At 33.9% G+C, this 18656-nt stretch overlaps 1 protein-coding gene across 1 annotated transcript; it reads right to left on the bottom strand.

Moving 5' to 3' along the window:
• Positions 1 to 1858: 1858 nt before the first annotated feature.
• LOC107852445 (uncharacterized protein At5g01610) lies at positions 1859 to 8382 on the bottom strand. The gene is made up of 3 exons (XM_016697471.2): positions 7981 to 8382; positions 3472 to 3526; positions 1859 to 2504 (listed from the first exon to the last, which is right to left on the bottom strand). The coding sequence occupies exons 1-3, from the start codon at positions 8065 to 8067 to the stop codon at positions 2134 to 2136; spliced, it is 513 nt and encodes a 170-aa protein (XP_016552957.1). The 5' UTR covers positions 8068 to 8382; the 3' UTR covers positions 1859 to 2133.
• Between the last annotated feature and the right edge of the window lie 10274 nt (positions 8383 to 18656).

Genomic DNA, 18656 nt, shown 5'->3' with positions numbered 1-18656 from the left:
ACCCTCGACAACCATGCGCTAGATCATTTCTGGCCGCGGACCAACACTGAAATACTAGCATTCGGTGACTCTGATATCTTGGATACGATTCAGGAGAACCACAGTCAAAAAAGAAACACTGAAATAGAAGAGTCCAAGTCCATTAACCTCCGACAGCAAGCTACCCATATGCAACCCAAGTCTCATACTTGTAATAGGATCATAACATTCATTCTTCCTGTTCAATGGGGATAATATAAGAATTAAGATTTCAAAAGGGATCCGGTAACCGAAAAAGTTGTTGAGTAAGGTTGCTTATGATAGACTATTGTGGTCTGACCCTTTTTCGAGCTTATGCCGGAAAAATTTTAGTAGATCAGATTGCCCTAAACTTTCAAAGGAACACCAACCAAATTAAAAGGTGAGGATGCAAAAAGTGTCAACTATGGGTAATACAATAAGTTTGGCGGAATTCAACTGAAGCCCGCCAGTAAAACATAATTGAAGCATGTGAATATACGATAACCTATTTCTCTTATATATATGCTAGATGTTCATCGACCCGTGCTAGTACGGATTCAATATATATTATCTTTTTATCTCAATTTATATGATATAAATAAAATTTAGACAGTCGATTATATTTTTAATATGTTTTTAGATAATTTAAGTTGTTAATTATTACAATTTGTATTACTTTTTTGGCATTATAATTTATTATTTTAAGCTGTTAGCTATTGTAATCTATAATACTCTACTTGTCGAAATTTTTGTGGCATTAATAGTCAATTATATTTTTAAAATAGTTTAAGTTTTTAATTATTGTGATTTATAATACTTTTTCTTTTATTCTAATTTAATTGGCACTGAGATAATTTCGAAAGTTAAGTCATATACTACGATTGAAGTGGCGAAGCAGACATGTCTTAAATGACTCATAACAACTAATTAAAAGTGATATAGCAAAATTGCTACAAAAAACACTTGCGAAAAAAATTAAGTGGGTCTCATATAAAATGTCAAGTTAATTTAAAACAACAAGAGTTAATTTGTGCCTATTTTTTCTTTTTTATTTAATATTATCAATTTTTTAATACATAGATGAGTTATAATAATTAATTAGGTGCGATATAATAAAATTACGATTGAAGCAACTAAAGCAGCATGTCATAAATATCTAATTTACTTTTTCTATTAAACATGATTAATTTTCTAATATGTAAGATCCAACCAAATATCACGATGTGGTGAATCGAACATGTATTAAATAAGTCATAATAACTAATTAGAAGTGATATAACAAAATTGCTATAAAAAATATTTGTGAAAAAAATTTAAGTGGGTCTCATATAAGATTTCAAATAATTTAAAACATCAAGAGTTAATTTATCATTTTATTTCTATTTTATTTTTTATTAAATATTATTAATTTTTTAATACGTAGATGACTTATACTAATTAATTAGGGTGATATAATAAAATTTCGATTGAAATAGCTAAAGCAGATATGTCATAATTATTTATTTTAACTTTTCTTATTAAATATTATTACTTTTTAAATACGTAAATAAAATATAATAATTATGTAGGAGTAATACAGAAATTATGGAAGCAGCAGATACGTCGACGAAGAGGTGCCTGCTTCTTCGCGTTTCAAAATAGTAGTAAAGTAATGTTTGTTCAACTCAAATTTTAAAAAAGATTATGTGCATGTTCAGGAATGTCCATTACGTAAATAAAAATAATTTTAATTGTGATTCTAAATGTAAACTTGTGCTTGCGAGGACGATAATCGATCACACGTCTCACCATGTGGTGTACTAAAACGTGTATGTTGTGCCTTGACATGATCTTGAATCAAATACTTTAGTTGACCAAATGACAGACAAACTCCACTTTCTTTCATAAAGGCTTTGTACATCTTATTCGGCAAATACAATAGTACTTTGCCATTATACAACAGATTTCGTTTGTTACTTACTCTTAACATGACAAATGTAACAAACAAATTTTGAAAAGTCTTGGAAAACCAACACAGAGGACGAAGCAGCACATACAAAGAAGAACCAAAGAATTTTAACATACAATAGTTGTATTTTTGATCCCTCAGATTGGTCTCATAGTACATCGGACGTTCAAAGCCAGTTTATTTCACTAGAATTTTTCAATAGCTACTCCATCTCTCAGAACCTCATAAGCCTCCCTGCTCCGGGTTTTCTTCAAACCAGCTGTGAAATGAACCTTGGATTTTTCAGATGAGATGGCAGTAACTTTTACCCACACCATCACCTTTGTTTTCATTCCTTCAATATCAACTAGCTTTCCTTTTTCCAGATATCCAGTAACAGCTGTAGAGAAGCGTAATATAGATGAATCCTTATAACCGACTTCACATACAGAGGGTATATAGACAGTGAGCTTCCGTGTTTCTTCATTGAACTCATAATTGGTGGCATCCCGAGGAAAAATACCTACTGGAACATCATACTCCTTCAGAAGATCTGGCAATGGCTTTTGCATTTTTCCTACAAGACCAAGAATAAGCAGGGAAGATAAAGGTTATGACTTGTAGCAAACAACAGGGAGTACTTTAGTTATTTGTTGATGCAGCTAGAAAATCCTCAAAAAAAATGAATTAGGGACTTCCCTCTCAGAGGAGAACGAACTTGGAACCAGACTAATTGGAAGGGTAATGTCTTCTAGCCAACAGCTAACACTCCCCAAAAACATCACTACCGAAAGATTTTGTACACCATATTCAGCCAATGTTTTCTCCTACAAATAAAAAGTTCCCTTACTGTGCCAGACCTGAAGAGGAGCCTTGAAGTAATTGGTAAAGTTGTTGCCATGTGACCAGGAAGTCACGGATTCAAGCCTTGGATACAGCCTCTGGCAGAAATGCAAGGTAAGGCTGCATACAATACACCCTTGTGGTGAGGCCCTTCTCCGGACACGGTGCATAGCGGTAGTTTAGTGCACACTGGGCTGCCCTTACTGTGCCAGACCATCCCCCCACCCTGCCCAAAAAGAAAAAACATGAATAACCACGGAGACTCTTACAAGAAAATGTTTCCCCCGGCACTCCTTGTTTCTCACCAACTAATTCACTCACCCATTTTTTTTGAAGCTGTAATTCACTCATCATTTTAATATAAACATAAACACTATTCTAAGAAATTCTTGGCAGCAACAAAGCTGTTTGTTTTCCTGTTCTTGCCCTCCAACTGCCTTGGGGAAAAACAGGTGTGTCAGTGGATCAGACCTATGTTGGTCAGACTTACCTGTGTCAAATCCTCCAAAAATACATTATTTTTGGAGTATCCAACACACACCCAACGATATTTTTAAAGAGTCCGAGCAACATTTGATCAGACAACAAGGTTTGAGCATACCAGGGTGGGGGTGGGGAATGGGAGGGGGAGGGGGGAGGTGGGAGGGAATGGGAGGGAAATTGGAAGAGCACACATTGTGAGATGTAGAGAGGAAACAAACCTTTAAGCTTGTTCACTAGCCATTTTGTTCCTCCTTCAATACTGCTTTGCAGTGACTGATCATCGAAAGGGAAAAGATCAGTATGAACCAAAACAGCCACAAATCGTGAAGAACAAGATGACAACAAGAACACAAATTTCCAGATTCAACAAGACACAAAAACAATCCACTACAAACAATAACAAGATTAGAAGAATAAAAGGATAGATAGTGAGATATAGATTTGTTACAAGACTTAGGAACAAAGTGTGATTCAAACACTAAACCCCTAATTAATGTAACAACAACACCACACTCTTACGGTGACCGCCAAGGGAATCACTCACCTCAAGATCCACCATTTCCAAGCAAAGAACAATATTGGTTTTTCCAAGCCCTATATTAAGGATGACTTTTCCAAGCCCTAACTAAAAACTATACTAAGGTGTTGCACTCTCCAAAGAGAGAATAAGTCTTTCAAATGTTCATCATTCATTAACTAAAGAGAAATGACCTAAAATAGACTATATATAGTGTATATTACAAAATAAAAATAAAATGACTCAAATGCCTTTAATGAGGTGGGTGGCAATGGAGTGTCATTTAGACAAGGCTAAAAGACCAAAATGACCTTGAGGCTAAGTGACCAAAATGACCTTAATAAAAGGGGCCAAAATCGTGAACCATCAAATGTGGTCCAAACCCGTGAGTCCTCTAGTCTTCAAGGCTCCAAGCAATCTTCCACACACGGATTTGTTTGATGGCATGCTCAAAATAACCCCTACAAGTATGATCCCATGCCCTCCATGGGACCAAAGCTTGATTCTTCACGTAGTGACTTTGAATAATGTCATCGAAAGCTAAGGTGCCCATTTCACTTGTATCACTCACACTGTGCGGCGTCCGGGGAAGGACCAACCACAAGGATCTATTGTACGCAGTCTTGTATTGCATTTCTGCCCGAGCATGTTTCCACGGCTTGAACCCGATGACCTCTTGGTCACATGAAGACAGATTTTTACCAGTTACTCCAAAGCTCTCCTTGTTCTTCCTTAGGAATAATAGTTCTAAATTGGTTTCAACTGATGTGCTAGAAAAGTGACATCTTCAAGATTTTGCTCAATCGAAAATTCTATTGAATCTCTCCATTAATTACGGTCTAGCTTCAGTGTAGCAGGACACATAGGTGCTTTTGGTTACCATTTCTTCTCCTGAAGAACTGTCATGACATTATTACACTTTTAATCATACTAGAACATAGAAGTTTCGATTGGCCTTTTTTCAGAATATAAAAGTTTCTGTTGGCTTTTACGATGATCTTGAGGATAAAGGTCTTTCAATTGTTTCTTGCATTCACAGTTAATGGCTTCACTCTAGCATTCATCGACATGCCCAACTGTCAAAGTGTATGCTCAAGTTAAATAAAAAGGAGGAGAAGATGAGCTAAGTGATATTTGGAAAAAAAGTAGCACTGAAGTTGAAATTACAAAATTGTATTGTAAGTTGACGTTGTGTTTGGACATGCATTTAACTTGAAAATAAAATAAAATTTTGTGACTCAGGAAAAAAATCACTTTTTCAAATTTGAAACATTCATCTTCAAAAACTAACCAAAAAATAATTCTAATCTATAACCAAAAACAATGTTCAATGAAAGTATTGAACGGAAAAAAACTCATGTCATAGCGGGCCCTAATAAATGCAACAAGAGATGCAATTCATCAAAATCGAAGGCCAACCACAAATAAGTCCACGTGAGCCTTAGACCAGCAATGGCAAATCTAGAAATAGTCCCCTGTCTAAGAACAATTAGGGAATATGAATAAACTTGAAGAACGACGGCATGAGAGAGAAGATACTGGTCATCCAAAAAAGTTGAAAGAACCTAGTGGTACCATGCCTCCACTTAAGCTTCTTTTATGTGGAAGTCTTATCCAAAATGGAATTTCCTGGTTACCAATCATATTTCATGAAGAAGGGCTCTTCATTCCATTTAGTCAAACAGCCATTCTCCCAATACATCTATGATGAAATACCAAGGTATAGATAAAAATGCAGTACATCTAAAATATATACCGAGAACCAATTTCAAAAGTTACCACTCCGGGAATAGTCCTCAAAAATGCTAACAGAAGTACCCTCTACTTTATTGAATTAACTTTCATCATGTCAGAGAAGTCATATTTATGCCAAGGTTTGGTCATTCTGAATAGCAACGACATGGATCAAAATATCACATAGTGTCACCCACTGATAATCAAGCTGCAAAGGAATCAGCAACATGGAATCTCCCCATGCACTATTTTATACTCTCTCCATCCCAAATTATGTGACACCATCTTTTTGGTAACTTTTCTATATTTATAAACAATGTAACTTCACACTTCTCATTTTAACCTTAGTGAGATGATTTCTAGAGAAACAAATGTCTATTGCCCACAATTTCAAAATTCCTTCTTCCATTCTTAAACTTCGTGACCAGTCAACCAGCTTCACATAAATTGGGACAGAGGCTTCACTAACTGACGCCACACAGTTAAAAAGAATAATTTTAAAATTAGTCCTTCAAGTCAAGATTCTCATTTTGCCACATCACTTTTCCCTTTATGGAATCTTTACGTCACTTTCCGTCCTACCCCTAAAAAAAAAGTGAATACGTAGACAAATTCCATAGGATGATATAAAACCTTTTCTTTTCATTTGGTAAACGCCAAACCCCCACCCTTGCAGGACAAAAGTGGTAATGCCCACTTTCTGTCCTTCATAATTAGAAGACTAGAAATGCCCGTTTCTTGGATGAAATTATAGGTCTCGCCCTAAGAGACACCTTTAAATGGAGTACTAGCAACTTGTGAGACCCAATATACTTATCTTGAACCAGATATTTAGTTAATCAATAAGGTGTATATATTGTACAAAGTATGCACCAACTTCAAATACTTCAGACTCGCGAACATAAAATAATGGATCCCCCTTTACTTAAAGTGAAGAAGTTCAATTTACACTTGAAGTATTCCATTTGTCTTACACTTACCCTCCATTAACATATCGGTCCATAAAAGCCCACATCATTATCTTTGGCAACAAAAATGTACTTAGTTGTAAAGGATGCTCAGGATAAGAGGGGGCTAGTCTCCTCTGCTCATCTTCTCCTTATTTAGAAGCATCAGTTAGTATTCATGTAGTGTCTGAAGTTATTTTCTTTTCAATCCTTCTATGATTTACTTCTTTTGAACCGAGGGTCTATTGGAAACAACCTCTCTACCTTACAAAGGTGCGGATAAGGTTTGCATACATCCTTATTCTCCTCAGACATTGGGTATGTTGTTTTGGCTTACCATTTGCCACAATAGAGCCACAACAAAAGATCTAAATTTACCCTAAACTATCAAATTGGTTTATATATACCCTCTGTAATAATTTGAAGCATGGGCCTGCACAATTGGAAAGGTCCAAATACACCTCAAGTGTCAAATCTTTCATCTCAAATATGCCCCTTGCACAAAAGGTTTTCTACCGTGGAAAAATTGATCTAATTTGATTGATATAGTGGAAGACAAATCACAAATGTTTAGGGTATTTGGACTTCTTCACTTGTTTAAATAGCCAAGATATCCATTGTTCCCAACTTTGGAACTCAGTGAATAATGGACCTGCACCTCAATCCTTGCACACTTAAGTACAACATTTAGTTCACCTGTCAGGATGTGCACCTATCACACATCCTGCGTTATGCCACAGTAATCATTGAACAAACTCATTTGGGGCTTAAAATCCTAGATCCAGTTCTAACAAGAAAGAGCTTATTCAGAAAATTTAGACTTATGGAAGGCAAAATCCCTAGTAGTTAAGGTAAATTACACAATCAAAGCAGTAAAAGTTTAATGCTTCCACAAACGTAATTAAGAATTCCCAAAATTAGACCACTGAAAAAGATCAAATAATCAAAACTAAAGGGAACACTAAAGTTGATTAATAACCAGTAACTTTGAGAAATGCAACTTGTGGTCACACACACTATCCTCAGCTTGAACCCCTGTTCACTTTTACTTGTCGGTCAAACTGTGCGGAATTTAACCAATATTTTAAGATGTATTTTTTTCTATCATATTACTATTATAAAGATTGCAACTTATAGTTTTCTTCATATAATTTTCAAACATCTAAATTTTAAATTTAAAGTAATAAAGGGTAAAAATATGGAGATCGAAAGAAATAAAGCTGGGTCAAGAATCAAATAAATCTAAATTGATTTAGCTTTAAAGATTAGTCAAACTAACTCTCGTGAAACACGAAAAGTGGACAGAGGAAATACTAAGAATGCAGGCACTTGCAATAGTACTTAACCCTAGATCGTATCCAAGCTTGAAAGAGTTAATTTAGTAAAATTCAAACAATTGAGGACAAACTTGGATAAATTATGCAATGGAACCTGTAATTTTATTGTTTCCACAAACATAATCATAAATAAGAATTTTCCCAAATTAGATCATATCAAAATCAGAAACAATAAATTGTTAGGGGGCATACGTTAATGTCGTCGCCGACAGAATTGAGTTCCTTGTTGGCTCTCTTACCAATCCAGTAAGATCCCACTTTGTTCAGTATCTGATCCATTCAGATTTCTATCGCCAAAACCCTCCGCCTCCAATTCAGAGTGATACTGGTGTCGGGTGTGGGGTGTAGAGTGGCTTTGAGCTTTTCGCAATCCCTTTTCCCCACCGACCTATATAATTTTTAGGAGTAAGCTTTTGGCGCATATTCTTCCTTGAGATTTCACTTATCGACAGTATTATGGTCGCGGTGAGTAAATACAACAGACAAACCCAATATATTCACACAAATAGGTTGGGCGGGTAAAATATACTGCTATTTTGAAAAAAAGCAGAGTGATTTTGATAGACTCCGATTCAAGATAAAAGAATAATAAATAAAGAAATGTATAACATAACAGAAAGGATGTAAGAAATAATAAAATATAAAATACGAATGTAGACATTGAAATTTTGTAGACTCTACAAAAAGAGTTCAATTTTAATTAGAGTTCTTGGGAGCTACTTTACCCTAAATTTAGCTTGTTGTTACTCAACTTAAACCCTGAATTATGTCTATATAAAGGGGCAAATATTCCTTTAAAGAGTCATTTCCAGTATCCATAAATTCACGATATATTCACAAAGAGATCAAAGGTCTGAAAAATCCCAATAAATTTATGGGATATTCATAAAGATCAAAACCCTCTATTCTCGATAATCAAATACATCAAGAAGGAAAATCCTCTTTTCATGGAGATCAAATTTAAATGTTTCTACATTCGAGAAATACGCCACTAACGACCCTCGAATTAAGGAGAAATTCATATCCAAATCTTCATATATTCGAGAAATATGCTACTGACGACCCTCGAATTATAGAAAAAATCAAGACAAAAGAATCAAGGGAGAAATAGTTTTGTACCCCCATCATTTATCAATAAAACTGTTATTTTTTCATATTTTTATTAGTGGTTGAAATTTATTTTCCATGAATTTAAATTATGTTGCAAACAACTAGTGATAAGGTAACACGAAATAAGAAAATAGAAACTAAAAGATTATGAATGGGGCACCCACCTTGAAGTAACAAACACTTACAAACCAAAGACACTTATGTACATGGTCCTAAGATTACTAACCCGGCTAAGATTACTAACCCGGCTACACAAGATCCCTCCTGACGGCTTGCTACAACCCACACGCTCCGCTAGTCTTCTACCCTTATCCGCGACCTCCACACCTTCCTATCTAGGATCATGTCCACAGTAAGCTTCAATTGGTCCATGTCGTGTCTGATCTCCTCCCTCCAGTATTTCTTCGGCCTATCTCTACTCCTCCTGAAGCCATCCAACGCTAGTCTCTTACACCTACGAACTGGGATATCCGCATCCCTCCTCATCACATGTATAAGAGAGGATACCAAAATTTGGTAGTACTCACAATGGCGTTATGATAATTTTTAATTTTTTTTAAAAAATTCTTTAAAATTAAGATATGTGGATGGTAAATAGCTTTTTTCCTCTAAAATTTTGGCATGTAGTTGATAAAATTATGATAATTTTTATTTTTTTTAAAAATCCTCTAAAATTATGATATGTGGTTGATAAATTACTTTTCTCCTCTAAAATTATGACATATAGTCAATAAAATTACTTTTCCCCCTCTAAAATTGTGACATGTTGATAAAATTATTTTTTCTCCTCTAAAATTGTGATGTGTAGTTGATAAAATTATTTTTTTATTCACACATTTCATTTCTTCTCACTTGGACATTTGCACTTGATATATTACTACTATATGAAAGAGAGAATGTGAAATTTTGATAGTCCTCACATAAAGTTCTTTTGTCAATTTTATCCTAATTTAATTTTTAATTACTCTATAAATTTTCACCCATTTATAAATTTAAACAATTATATGGGCTTATTAAATACTATAAAAGTGGTATATGAAAAAGTGATAGTGACACTATAAAAAATTATTCATATAATCAAATTCAAATTTGATCCTCAAATTCTAAATTGATCCAAAATTTTATTTTCTGTCTATTTTCTGAAAATGTTTATTAATCTTATTTCAAATTGTCTTTTTTCCCTAACAATTTGTCATAGACAAATAAACAAAGTATCATGGCATTCCTTTCTAACTTAATATATGCTTAATTATTAACTTAAAAAGTTATATTTTATATATAGCTAAAAATCTCTGTATATAATTTAAATATCTGTATATAGCTAATTAATTTATATAGATAAAAATGTCTATATATATAGCTAATTAATTTTTAAAAAATATAATTTAACTATTCAAATAGTAATGTTATTAAATAATTTAAAATGTGAGTGACTCATTTCCACAGTTTTTAATAATTAAATTTTTAACACAAAATAGGATAATCAATATTTTATATAATTTAGGACAAATGGTTAATTTAAACATGAAAACTAAAGCTTCACACACATTTAATAAATATCAATATAAATTTCTTAAATAAATAAATTAAATCAAGAAAAAATGCAATTTTTCTTAACATATATTTTTAGGGAAAAGAAACTATTAAAGTTTTTTCAAAAAATCATTAATTTAATTTTTGTTTTTTGATTTAATATGAAGGAACATATGCAAAAGTGTTTTGTTAACCAGGTCTTTTAATTATCTAAATTAAATATTATTTTTATTTATAAATTTAATTTTTTTGATGTTATCATACAATAATTAGTGTATTAAATATTTATTATATTACTTTGGATGCCATTTTTTTTTATTTTTTGTAGTAAATGGGTTAATCAATATAAATGTCATTTGAAAAAAAATATAATGAAAAATGAGTTAGCCAATATAAATTTAATTTAAAAAATGATGAAATTGATTCTACATAAGCTAAAGTTAAATTTGGAAAATTAAAGGTTTTAATTTATTAAGCGGGGGGGGGGGGGGGGGGGGGAGTAATTAAATTCTCTTAGATTTGTTAAGATTAACAATTAAAATGAAAAGGAGGGAGTAAATCTTCAAAAGTTATATATCAAATCCACAGATGTCGATTGAAGGAAAAGACCAACCAAAAAACCCTATTATTTTTATAGATTTACGACGCCGTTGTCATCGAAAATGGCCTCCACGGCCACTGGATAGCCACCTCCGGTGATTTCTCAGGCTCATCAGGGTATCATACCAATTTTGGCGAGTGGTATGAACTTTGCTAAAAAGCTTCAACCATCAGTCAATAAAAAACCTCTTACTCTAAAACCAATAACCTATTTGCAGGGAGAACCCTTTGGGAAGAGCATGAAGTTTCACAAATGATTCTCAATGAAGATTTACAGTATGCCATTATAGGCAAATTCTCTTATGAATGGCCGAAATTGCAGGATTTAAGAAAAATTATTCCAAGACAATGTGATCTGAAGGGAGATTGTAACATAGGTTATCTAAGTAGCAAATATGTGCTTATAAGGGCTTCAACATTGAAAGATTATGTAATCTTGCTTTCAAAGCCGATATTTTACATTGGATACAAGAATTGGTTTTATCCAATGCACACCCTTAAGTGGGACTCACTTTTCGATCCGGAGGAAGAGACGACGATCGCTATTGCATGGATATCCTTCCAAACATCACCCCTAAATTTTTTTGGCAGAGAAACTATATGTTTATTGGTTGCAACAGTGGGTAAGCCATTACAGGTGGATATGGCTACTAGTAACAAGACAAGGCCTTGTTGTACAAGAGTCAAGGTTGAGGTTGATCTATTAGGCGACTTCCCCAAATGAATCAATATTGGAGTTCGCAATCAGAAGTCAGGTGAAATTGAGGAGAAACAGATAAGGATAAATTATGATTATATCCCTATGTACTGTAAAAGTTGTAGGCTTTAGGGTCATAATGAGAAGGAGTGTTTTATTTTGCACCCGGAATTATATCCAAAAGAGGAGGAGGAGAGCAAGGGAGAAGGATAGGCAGCATAACCACCTGGTGAAAAGAGTATTGACAACAAAAAAGTTGAAGGTGCAAAGCAAAAAGATACAACAGAGAAAGATACTATTAATGCAAATGAATTCCAACAACCAAGGTATAAGGGAAGGGGTAACAGAGGTAGACAAAGTGGAAGGGGTGGTTTGGTATAAAGATGGAATTTGAGGGATTATAAGAAACCACAAGACTTTTAGGATACTAATAAATTTGATGTTCTGGCAAATGAATCTGTGGAGAAAGATAAACACGTGAATATGGAGGATAATGATAAGAACAAAAATAAAGAAAAAGAATCAACAAAAAGATGGGTGAAGGATACTTTTATAAATAATAAGGAGAACACAGAAGACTAGCCGGGGCATCACCAAGAAATTCATTCTGCAGAGAAAGACGGAAAGACAAGTATACAAGAAATAAGCAGGAAAGACACGCAGAAAGAGTCACAAAGTAACTCCCAGTCCCAAGTTGAAGTGTTAGCTCAAGGAAACAATGAGGAAGGTGACAAAGAGGGCTATGTTGAGGCTACCAAAGACATGAAAGAAGAAAAGTTGGAGGATGAAGCAATATCAAAAGAGAAGAGTGGCACCAACAAAGCTGATCTACCTGATAAAGCTACAGAAAGAGGGGGTTTGGACATGAACAAGATTGTTAGCCTGGATCTTAACAGAGAAACATAATCAGAGTACGTTGCATCAATTCAGCAAACAGAAGAGGATAAAGGAGAAGATATGGAAGAAGAAGACAATGACAACATCATCAAGGACATAACGGAGAAGAGAGATTTCTCTCCAAGATAAGCAAAAGAGTTAAGTAAATAAAAAAGAAGGGGGAGAACATTACAAAACAAGGATACGCAGTATCACACAAGGAGTAGTTCAGTCGGGGCCGCCATTTCTAAATGGTGATAAATAAGATCATGTTTTGGAATATAAGATTGGTAAGAACTCAAGATTCTTTTGAGAGACTCATATATCTTAAAATAATACATCATTACTCTTACATATCTTAATGGAACTATTTCAAGGGACTCAAGAAATAGAAAGTTACATGAGCAAGTTAGGGATGGAGAATGTAATGGTTAATGTCTCAGCGAAAATTTAGGTTTTTTGGGATTCTGAATGGATTGAAGAGATAGTTGATGATAAAATACAGTAGCTCACAATGTCATTTACTCATGCAGCTAGCCAAAATAAGGTTGTAGTTACATCGGTGTATGTAAGATGTAATGTTTTAGAAATATTAGAACTCTGGGAGAACTTGGAGGATATAGAAGACAATATCAACATACCTCAAATTGTTGGAGGGGATTTTAACATTATTCTGAATGAAGAAGAAAAGCTAGGAGGGTTTTCAGTTTCTCAATCAGAGACAGAAGATTTTGCACAATGCTTAAGTTCTTGCAATTTGTAGGAATTAAGGTATACGGGAAACGAATATATATGGTGGAATGAAAGAATATAAAGGGATTGTATTTTTAAAAGACTTGACGGGGTGGTAGAGAATCAGGAGCTTATGAAATTATTCCCAGCCAGTGAAGTTCATCACCTCATACGGCAGGGCTCGGCTCATTCCCCTTTACATATCCTCTGTAGGCCTGAGCAGGAGACAGGGACTAAGCCTTCCAGGTTTCTCAACCTTTGGACAAAACACAAGCTTTTTAAAAGGGTTGTCAAGGGAGGTATGGGAAGAGCAAGTGCAGGGCAATCCCTTTTATATTATGCAACAAAAGTTGAACAAACTTAAAAAGGTGTTATCAGAATAGAGTAGAAGAACGTATGAGAATATATTTAAGAAGATTACAACTTTAGAGGAGATAGTTAGAATGAAGGAAGTTCAAATGGAGGTGCATCCAACAGAAAAAAATAAGACAGAGTTATGCAGAGTTGAAGATAATCTTCGTAAATATCATCAGATTGAAGAGGAATAGTGGAAACATAAGGCAGGCATGCAGTGGTTTAAGAAGGGTGATAAAAAACACAAAAAAGTTTCACTGTTATATGAAAGGAAGAAGAAGGAAGTTACAAATTGCTGAAATTCATACAGAACAAGGTGAAATGATCAGGACGACACAAAATATTAGGGATAAGGCTGTCAAGGTGTTTAAGGAGCAATTTCAAGAGAATAATCAGAACACGGATTACTCAATACTGGAACATATTCCTAAATTGATAAGCCTGGATCAAAATGAACATATGAAAAGGATTTCATCAATAGAGGAAGTGAAATACGTTGTTTTCAGTTTGAATAAAGATAGCGCTTACGAGCCGTATGGGTTTTCAGGAAATTTCTTTCAAGAAAGCTGGGACATTGTGAAGGAGGATATTTATACAATGGTAGTGGCATTCTTTTGTGGCAGTGAGCTTCCAAGATATATAACACACATTAATATTGTATTGATTCCTAAGAAGGAGGTGGTTAGCAAATTCAGTGACCTACGACCAATAAGTCTCAGCTCATTTGCACATAAGATTATTTCAAAGGTTATACATGGAAGAATTGTCACAGTACTACCTTTGATTATTGTAAGAAATCAAACTGGCTTTATAAAAGGTCACAATATAATAAAGAATATTCTCTTAGCTCAAGAGATTCTGAAAGACATAAACAGAAGAAATTGGCTACATAACATAGTGGTAAAACTTGATATGTCAAAGGCTTATGTTAGAGTATCGTGGATATTTGTAATCAAGGTTATGAGAAGGTTTGGTTTCTCAGAAACAATGATAGATATGGTATGGAGATTGATTTCCAATAACTGGTAGACTATGTTAGTAAATGGTCAAGCTTTTGGTTTCTTTAAATCAACAAGAGGGTTAAAACAAGGAGATCCACTATCTCCAACCCTCTTCATAATTGCTGTAGAAGTTTTGGCTAGAGGACTAAATAGTTTACATGAAGAAGAAGATTTTAAAGGTTTTGGAATGTCAAAGTAGAGTAAGCTGATTGACCATCTATCGTATGTCGATGATACAATTTGTTTTGCTCAGGGCATAAAGATTCAATGAAAAATAAAAAGATTCTGCAAAATTATGAATTTGTGTCTGGTCAGCTGATTAATCTTTCAAAAGGTTTTGTGTATTTGTATGAAAAGGTTTCGCCAGGGAATGCGAACAGGATTAGAAGAATTCTAGGGGTGGCACAGGGAAGTTTTCCATTTACTTATTTAGGTTTCCCTATATTTTATGGTAGGAGGAAGAAATCTCATTTTGAGGATTTGATTAAAAAAATATTCAAAAGAATGCAGGATGGCAGAATAAGATATTATCCTATGGGGGGAGGTATACTTTAATATCTTTGGCATTATAATTTATGCCTATTTGTCTGATGTCAGCATTGAACCCTTCAAAGGAAGTGATGGATCATATTCATCGAATCCTAGCTAAATTCTTTTGGGGTCACATTAGTGGTGTTAAGGGGAAGCATTGGATGGCTTGAGAGTCTTTATGCCTACCCAAAGAAGAGGGTGGAATTGTTTTTAGGTATTTACATGATGTAGCTAATGCATTATTTGCTAAGCTTTGGTGGGTATTTAGAACTTCAACAAGTTCTTTATGGAGAGAGTTTATGTGGAACAAATATTGCAAAAAGTGGCATTCATTGTTGGCTCAAGGTTTTGGCTTTTCTCATTTGAAGGAATATGACACAAATTTGGGAAAAAGTGGAGCATAATATATGATGGCAGCTAAAGTCAGGAGACAACAACTTCTGGTATGATAATTGGACTAAACAAGGAGCCTTATATTGTTTGGGGGAAGGGAAAGTAACTGATGAAGAAATTGAAGTAAAGGCACTTGTAATTAATGATCAGTGGAATAGAGAAATATTATCACAACATATCTCACATGAAATGGTGAAGTATATAATAGAAAGTATCTCTCCAGTGGTGAATGAGGATGAGCATAACAAAGTATGGTGGATGGGAAATATCAGTGGAAATTTTACAATTAAGAGTGCTTCGGAAGTATTGAGACACAAAAAAGAAAAAAATGTGGTCTTCAATAAGATTTAGGTGAAGGATCTACCTTTTAAGATAAATTTCTTCTTTTGGAGAGCTTGGAAAGGTAGAATAGCCACGGATGATAACTTGAGGAGGATGAGGATTAACATTGTTTCAAAATATTGATGTTGTGAGAATGGGGAGCAGGAAACTATGGTGCATTTATTTCTAACTGCCCCTATAGCACAATAGTTGTGGAGGTATTTTGCTATTTTTGCAGGTATACAGATTGAGGCAGCAAGTCCTATGCAATTAATAAGGAATTGGTGGAATGCTAAAGCATCATCCGGAGTTCAAACAATTTATAATGCTATTCCTGTTTTAATTCTTTCGAAACTCTGAAAGAGAAGAAACAAGTTGAAGCATGGAGAAAAAATAACCTTAGAGGATGATATATCAGATCAAAACAATAATACAAAGGTTGATGAAGATGGCTATTCCAGGACTTCAAGTGTTGGACAAACAGTGAATGAAAATGGTGAATGTGATAGGTTCATACAAACCTAAAATATATCATCATATTAAATATTGGTTATTTACTGAAGTTGGCAAACTAAAATGTAACACAGATGGTGCCAACAAAGGAAATCCCGGAGAAGGGGCGTATGGATTTTGCATAAGGGATGAAAAAGAAGATTTGATATGTGGACAGGCAAGAGGAGTATGATTTGTGTCTAACATGGAGGCTGAAGCCAAAGTAGTGTATGAAGCGTTGAAAGTCAGTGCAACACGTGGATTTAAACAAATGATGCTGGAAACAGACTCCCTAGCTTTGATAAATATGATACAACGAATTTGAAAAGTTCCATGGCAAATAGCAAAAATAATGGAGTACATTCATAAACAGATAAACATTTAGCAAGTTCACGTGCAACATATTTTCAGAGAAGGCAATCAAATGGAAGATTACTTAGCTAATCTAGCTATTAACAACAATCAAGTTCAAGAGTTCAATCATTTCAAGGAATAACTAGCAACAGACAGGAGAATCACAAACATGAACAAAGCACAAATCCCTACATTAAGGTTAAGAAACAGAAGGATCCAAGTTCATTCAGATGCAGTACCAGCAAGGTAGTAAGGGGGCTGGAATGAGGGGCAACAATTAAATTTAAAGAAGAGTATACCCTTTAAGGGGCATTATAGCTACGCTAATTACGGGTTTGCTAAGATATGTTAGCACACAAAAACCTTCACAAAACATCAGGGGTATGGTGTCTATATCCTTAATTTTTAGACTCGAAGACCAACCTATTTACCAGAAGCTTTGCATTCATGAAAGAAGTTAAGACAACTACAAAAATAAGGATTTAAGGTTAGATCTGTTCTTACTCAACAGAGTTTGATTAAGAGGTCAGAAAATACTGATAGTTGAGTTGCAATCTTCAGATGGATACCTCCATTCAGGCCACACGGTAGTGGACAACCATTTCCCTTTAGTTAAGTCGCAAAAGCATCAGCAAAATAGCTATTTGTCCAAAAAAAAAAAAAGAAGATAACATTTACTTACCATCAAAGATTGAGTGCTCTTGTGTGAGCTGGATAACAACATATAATCAAGGAGAAAGATGAAAACAAAGGTGGCAGAGCTTAAGTTTTCGGCGACTGTCGGAAAGGAGCAAGGTTGAAGAGAGCTTCTTTTTGAAAAGTGAGACAAAAACAATTCGGGCAACTTACACTTTTATAGGGGCCAGGTTCGGGTTAGACCAGGTCATGGACAAAATATTTAGCTGTTTTGGCCGAATTGATTTTGTTAATTTTTCACTATGAAATAAGGCCCATAAACTCACCAAAACTTTACCCCCTCCCCCCCAACAAAAAAGTCTTTAATTTTTATAACAACTAGTAAAATATAAAGAAAAAGAGAAGGTGCATGCATGTGTTTGAAAATAAAAATAAAATCTAAAATATATTTTAAAATATTTATTCTTTTAATTTACCATTTTTTTATTTGATTAATAGTTATAATATTGTTGAACTACCTTTACCCCCAATATAATGACATAAAAATAAAATAAAATACAAGAATAAAAACAACATAAAAACATTCGCTCCGTCTGATTTTATGTGACACGCTTTCTTTTAGTCCATTCCTAAAAAATATTACCTTACTATAATAAAAAACAACTAGCTTTAAAATTTTCTTTTTTCCATTAATGAAATGACTTACACCCACACAAATATATAAGAATTATTTTACACCACAAGTTTCAAAACTTTTTTTTTTTTTTTACTATTGTACAACGAAAAATGAGATGGAGAAAGTAAACTTTACAAATATAAAGTTGATTATGGTTTGGAGCCCGGGCTAAAAGCGACTACTAGGATATGATACCTTTGATAGTCCTCACAAGGATTTTAGGTATTTTGAAAAACTTATTATCATATCATTAAAAATATAGTGTTGGCTCCAAAATTTTCATCCTTGATTGAAACTTTTTGATTTTGTAAGTCTTTTATATATTTTGACAGATTTTAAAGACTTTTTACATGCCATTAAACATGATGATGTCATGAAAAGTGTGAAAATAATCCTACAAAGCAAATTTATACATATTTGAGGCTTTATTATTTTATATGAAGATATTACATTAAACTTCTTTCAAATATTTTAATTTAAGAATTTATACAAAACAATAATAATTATCTTGACATTCAACTTAAATATAAAAAGAGACACTTAGTTATAAATCAAAAACTAT

This window comes from Capsicum annuum, chromosome 10 (assembly GCF_002878395.1).
Source record: "Capsicum annuum cultivar UCD-10X-F1 chromosome 10, UCD10Xv1.1, whole genome shotgun sequence".
NCBI classification, from domain to species: Eukaryota; Viridiplantae; Streptophyta; class Magnoliopsida; order Solanales; family Solanaceae; genus Capsicum; species Capsicum annuum.
Note: the sequence above shows the minus strand (reverse complement) of the source record. Positions and strands in the feature narration are given on the sequence as shown.